Below are 6450 nucleotides of genomic sequence, written 5' to 3'. Positions count from 1 at the left end.
TATCTACCACCTCAAATCACACATTGATCTATTAATTTTCAATGTTATTCACTCCAACTTCAGATCAGTCGTTGATTATTCACTCCTTGTTTTAAATTCAACGCTCAGCAGCCATTTTTCAGGCATTAGAGAAGAGAGCAAGCAGTCTGGCTCCGGGCTGCTGCACAGCAATTAGAGCAAAGCTGTGGAGAAAGGGGGGCTTTTCTTTTTTTCTTTTTTTTCTGGTATCCTTCCATTATGACTTCGCATTTCTTTATCTGACTAAGGCTAATCTATGTTCAATAATATATTGTATTTATTCATAAGCACATCAATATATCCTCCACGCTGTCTGTTCAGCTTTTAAGATGCGATATTTCTTTCAACACAATGGGCGTTAAAGCCAACAGTACAAGACAGTGAGAAATCCGTTAATTTCAATGGCTTTTGAAGTTTGCGTTTCTGCGCTTGGATTTTTACATATAATACAACTGCAGCGACCTATGACACTGGAAAGCATTATTCTGATTGGTCACGGATGGAGACTCGATACAACCATTTGACCCCCCCAGGAAGTATACCCTGTGGGGACTCGATACCTCCACTAGGCGTAGGGACTCTTATACCCTTCCAGTCGCCAGAGACTCAATACCTGACGCTGAAAATACTTCACTGCTTCACTTGTAGCTAACGAGTTTAGCCGTATGATTCTGAAAAATCTACGAAGCTTTTAACCGTTGCTTTATTTATTTCTAACTTACCTACCTACCTACGCTAAACTATGCATTGCATTCTTTACCGTAAATGACACTTGGAAATATCTTTGACAACTCTAAAATTTAGCTTGAGCCAATTACAGACCTTCGATAGAAACAGGCGTCCGTTTTACCTTTCAGTTGTAGGATCCTTAGTTGTCAGAGATTATTCCAGGCATCTCCCTCCGTCCGCTGGCTGCTAGTGTTTTCCTCTAAACAACCCTTTTCACCCACGTCGTTGTCACTACTTTGTTGTGGCAGAGTCATTCTTTGGCGGGGGCTCTAAGGCCCCCCCCCTGCCTCCACGCATCCTTTTGTGAATGGGTCAGATTAACAGAGGAAGAATTCACAGCAACCATTGGTAAGGTTATAACAAATATGCTGATTTAATGGCAAAAGACACAATAACACAATTTCACGAAGTAATCCGGATTACCCCGGCCCTGGTTCCTCCCGCTGGGAACTCTTACTTACTCGTCTTGGCAGCAGGAGAAAAGAGAACGAACACAAGGGCTCAACAGGAGATATTGTAAAAACAACAGGAGGAGCTGTGTGCATGGTCCTAACATACAGGTAATCTATTGGCCCATTTACAAATGATGGGCTTTCGTAGCGTATCAGCGCGTGCCAGCCGAGATGATCCGGAAACAGTCTTAGTATGAAGCAAAAACAGCTGGTATTTCAGCAGCTTTCACACACACACATTCTACCCTCTGCTGTCGATAGCATATGTCTATATAAGGGTATTTCCTCTCTGTCCCATCCACTTCTCATATCTCCAGCTTCTTGTTCATATAAACTGCTACTATTAAATACAAAGTAATTAAGTACACACATGAATATATAAAAACACACTTCTTATATATCAGGGGACATTAAGATGAATATACCAAAAATACGCTGTATCAAACTTTCACTTCAAAATTTCAAGTTACTTCAATTTTCCCTCAATTCCTCAGTATTAAAAGCAGACATTGTAATAGAATAATGGAGGATAATAAGAGTTTAGCACCAACCAGTGAGTGATTCTGTAAAGAACCACAGAGAGATGAATACCATTTGCATAAAACGTATACAAAAATCAGCTGACAATGAACATGTTTGGATCGAAACCTGGTAAAATATTACGGTAAAAATACAGAAATACTGACTGATGGATGTTGAGATAGAGCCTGAAGCACAGAGCGAGATAAACGGGATTAAAAATGATGCTGAATAACAGATAATCACTAAATATATATTATATGTATATAACGTGATCGGCAGCATTTAAATGTTAATTTATAATCCAAATATCCAGCTATGAATGGTTACACAAGTTCCTACTTTAACATTACGAGCTTTTAAAAAAAATGTATTTAACGAAAATAGTTTTTTTTAAAGGCTAAATGTCAACAAATGAACCTCAGCGCAAGTTCAACCAGGAAGACCGTCTTTACTCATTCATTTCCTATGTCGATGTTACTACTCCCTCTCCTCTCAATAACTGATCGGGGGCATCACTCCCCAGCTTAACCAATCACTTCGCTTTATTCTCACAAGCCTATCACAGCGCTCCGCTAAACCTTCGGTTCTCCCTTCCCGAATGATACTCCCGCACAACGGGGCCTAATCGCCAAAACTCCATTACATTCATTTGTGTATTTCTGGCAACAAATATGTATTCTTACATCAGAACCGTCTGTCCTGATTGAAATGATATTAGTGTCTTATCTGTATCTGCACAGACACATTAAGCACATGTAAATGTTAATTTATAATCCACATATCCAGCTATGAATGAAGAATTGAAGTTCCTACTATGATAACAGGGCTGCAGAAACGTACATAATCTGATTTATATTTTGTTCCTAATTTGGTGAAACTTTAGAATATTTGGTACAGCCCTTGTATAAATATTATGGATAATGTCCAAATATGGATATGGCAAAGGCAGGGTGTCCGCGGGGTCTTAAAAAGCATTACAAGTTGAAAACGAAGGCTATTAAAAAGTTCTAAAAAGTATTAAACGGCATTTTTAGATTTTGTAGCTTGTTTTCAATAAGTATATGAATTCTCCAAAGAGGTTGTATTCTACAGTGTGCCTGAATGTAATCATTGCGTAGGTGTGTAGTGTGATTCTGTGTAGGGATGCACCGAATATTCGGCCACCGAAAATTATCGGCCGAAAATGGTTAAAAAGGCCCTTTCGGCTTTCGGCCGAAAGGGTTTTAGCACCGAAAAAATATCACCGAATGTCAGAACAGGCTTACGTTGGTAACCTAACGCGTTGTTGTGATGACGGCTGGCTCACAGGGAGGGGGGGGGGGGACATTGACCTTTGTCATCGAGATTGCCCTGAGCCTTTAACAAATCGTATTAAATAATCTGATGACAGACTGTAAACAGAATAGCTGAAATTTTAACAAACTAAATAACTCAGTTTCCTCTAATCATTAACCCATGTTTGTATCATGGAGTTAACTCCTGTGTGTTGCTGCTAGCATACATAACACCTGACGTGGAAACGTTACTCGTGGATGGGGCTACAGAGCTGCTAGAAAGACGGTCGAACCCGGTACATTCCTCCGTCTGCATGCGGTGCACTTTTGCTAAATGTTTAGACAAATTGCTCGTGCTTACATGCTAAACTCTTATTGCACTTATGGTAACAAGTATTCTCCACATCGAGACGGGTAAAGTTTAACCACACCTCGGAGCGCGTTCTCTCCGCCATCTCCGCAGTGTGCTCCGCTGCATGTAGCAGCTGCGTGTGTGTAAACTGCCCCGCCCCCTCGCACACAGACGGGGGAGAGAGATCTCGTCTGATCGAAAAATACATCATAGACGCATTTGTTGTCTTTGCATATTAGAAACGAGTTGGCGACACTAAGACTGCGATATAATGTTTTTTAGCAATAATACATGACATATATAAATGTACTGTATGCATTCAAAAGTGCTGAATACATGTTTTATGGACCCATAATAGTGATTATTATTTAAGTTAAGTTTTGCCATAATCATGTCTATTTCCATAATCAGGTAGCTGAACAACATTGGTAAAAAATGTATACATTATATATATATATATATATATATTTCTATTAATCATTTTCGGCCTTTCGGCATTCGGCCAACTGTTTCCTATTTTTGGTATCGGTTTCGGCCAAGAATTTCCCATTCGGTGCACCCCTAATTCTGTGTAGTTTATTTATGGCATCCCGTTGGGTTTGACGTCATCTGAACAGGACATCGCACGCTCACTGCTTGATAGCGCGCGAAGGTCCGTTTACGCCGGTTGTTAAACAACATCGTTATGGGGAAATGCAAGTCTGCGTCCAAATGGTTGGAAGATAAGGAGGAAGGACAATCAATACTGTATATAGTCAATGTGAGGTAAAGTTTGTCGCCAAGGTAACCGGTTAGAACTCCAAGTGGAGATGAGGTCTTAAAATGTATGGAAAGGGTCTTAAAAGGTATTACATTTGACTTCAGGATTCCTGCATAGACCCTGAAATGATGTCCAAATATGGAAATTAAGGCTATTAATAAGTATTACTAAGGCTTTTTTCTAATGATGAACCAACAATAATGGATAGAAGTAAAGCTCTGACTCAATTAATCCTGATTGTTTATTATAATGGTAGGCAAACAAATGTCTTGACTGCTTGTGTTTCCTGTAGGAATTAATACTTTTTACACCTGAGCTGATCGGTCATGTTGGAGTCTACCGGACCAGGTCCGTCCTCCGCGCAGATCGTTTGGATATGGCTAGAGCGGGGTCGCTGTCCGGATCTGCCGATGACCGTTCTTAGTTCTGAGGGAAAAGGAATTGTGTCCTAGACACTATTCTCTGTTAGCTGTACAAAACTAGACTTTGCACTCCAATGGATTGTTTCTTCAAATAAGCACTTTATTACACAGTTCAACAAAGATACATCAATCTGATACTATACCACAAAGCGCCTTGGACTCCTTCTTCTTGAGTTCTCACCGTGACAAGCTCGTCAGTGTAAGATCCCAGTTGAAGAGAGCCTCGAGTACTGAATACATCCTGCTTATATACTGTTCCTAGCGGAGCCCCCCCCCATCGCTGCTTTCTTGTGGTGTAATCTGCCGTTGCTACCCTAGCAACTCTTAGGTTAGCCTTCGGCGCGCTTTTGTTACTTCCTTATTTGCTTTCACTCACTTCTTTATCTGGTTTCACTCACAAGACTGCCCTTGTGAACTGTTGCGCCTGCTTGGTGGGTGATTTAGTGTGAGAATAATGAGTTCTGCAACCTTGTGGCTTATCAGTTTGGACATAACAGGATGCCTCTGTTCTTAATCTGGTTGACCCCGCGTTTTTGTTGCACACAGTATTCACATAGTATATTTCCACTGAGGCTTCTCAGCAGTTGGACTTTAACACAGTACTGTACTTTTCCACTCAGACAGCTCAATGTCTTAGCTTTTCCATGATAGGCCCACTATATCTTATATTCACTGCCACATTTGCCTTATCTTTATCCTTCAGTCAGGAAAAGGTTTTTTTAACCATCGTTGTGACAACAGATAACCTGAGATTAGCCCAAAAGAAAGATAGTTAACCCCCCGTTAATCTCACCTCGTGCTTCAGGAGTAGATTATAGTTTGATCAACGCACCGAGAGGAGGAAGTGTCGGTGCCTGCTGGTGAGAGCGGATAAAAACGATGAGAAAAACACGTCGAAAAGTGAATCAGGACAGATTGAATACCGTGGTGTTTGTAAGGCAGGATCAGCTGTTCACAGTTGTTGTTTAAAGTTGTTGTTCACATTCAAAGTAGTCCTTCAGCGGGGCGAACAGGTGTCGGATCACCGGGACGCTCCAGGATCTCCCGAGCACTTGCTGCCTCTGAGCTCGACCCATGTTATTCACATCGGTGTAGTGTTTGGGGAAGCCAAAGATCTGTTCCATCTCCGTGCACCACAGGTAATCCTCTTTTCCGTTCATGGTGACGGGCAGCGGGCCCATCTTCCCCTGCCGGATCGAGTTGGACTTTGTTGTGATGGTGCGGACCTTTTCAAACATTGCCATGCGTCCAAGTTCCAAGCAGTCCTGCAGGCCGACTTTATCATCCATAGCCGTAGCCAGAGGTCTGTTCATGCCGGGGAGGTTTCCCCAGAAGTATCGCGCTCTGTGAGCAGGACTGACCTTCACTGCATCAATGAGGATCGGATTACACTCCAGGAATCTGCAGATGTCTGATTTATCGTGGCCACTCATGAACACAACGTACTCAAACAGCCAGAAGAACGGGCGGTCGTCGCCCTCCTTCGGCTTCATGAGCGTCATCAGGCGGTACAACTCAAAGAACAGACGTCCAGTTCCCTCGAATAATCCTTTTCTCAGAGGGTTGACCATGGAGAGGTCGTTGCATGGACTGCCTCCGATCAGAAGGTCAAACGGATATAGTACAGTAATATAAATAATTATTGACAAAATGTATATTGCAGATGTTAGCCACATTGGTAAGTTAGCTAAAAAGATAGCCATATTAGACAGTTATCATTGCCATTAATTGCCTCGTCAAACTACGAAAACGTTCGTTTGTCACAAAATAAATTACACTTGTTTGACTTAGATTTGAGGGCTTGAGCATGATGTAATTATGTTATCTATCACATTCGCTAACCTGTCTGTCTTTAAATTCTTTAAACAGTTCTGGATTCCGGTCGGCGGGATGCTTAGCCAAGTCTGATGTGTTGGATCCC

General features: G+C 41.7%; 1 protein-coding gene across 1 annotated transcript; it reads right to left on the bottom strand.

Moving 5' to 3' along the window:
* Positions 1 to 4917: 4917 nt before the first annotated feature.
* On the bottom strand, positions 4918 to 6238 carry LOC117557033 (DNA (cytosine-5)-methyltransferase 3C-like). Its single transcript, XM_034232707.1, has one exon. It carries the CDS (start codon positions 6230 to 6232, stop codon positions 5495 to 5497), a length of 738 nt encoding a protein of 245 aa, XP_034088598.1. The 5' UTR covers positions 6233 to 6238; the 3' UTR covers positions 4918 to 5494.
* Positions 6239 to 6450: the final 212 nt, after the last annotated feature.

The sequence above is a fragment of the Gymnodraco acuticeps genome, unplaced genomic scaffold (assembly GCF_902827175.1).
Source record: "Gymnodraco acuticeps unplaced genomic scaffold, fGymAcu1.1, whole genome shotgun sequence".
Lineage (NCBI taxonomy): Eukaryota > Metazoa > Chordata > Actinopteri > Perciformes > Bathydraconidae > Gymnodraco > Gymnodraco acuticeps.
The sequence above is the reverse complement of the archived record's forward strand: the minus strand, read 5'-3'. Positions and strand labels throughout refer to the sequence as shown.

Bases quoted from the DNA above. Each gene is read 5' to 3' on its own strand.
- LOC117557033 (XM_034232707.1), bottom strand. From the start codon at position 6,232: ATGGCTATCTTTTTAGCTAACTTACCAATGTGGCTAACATCTGCAATA.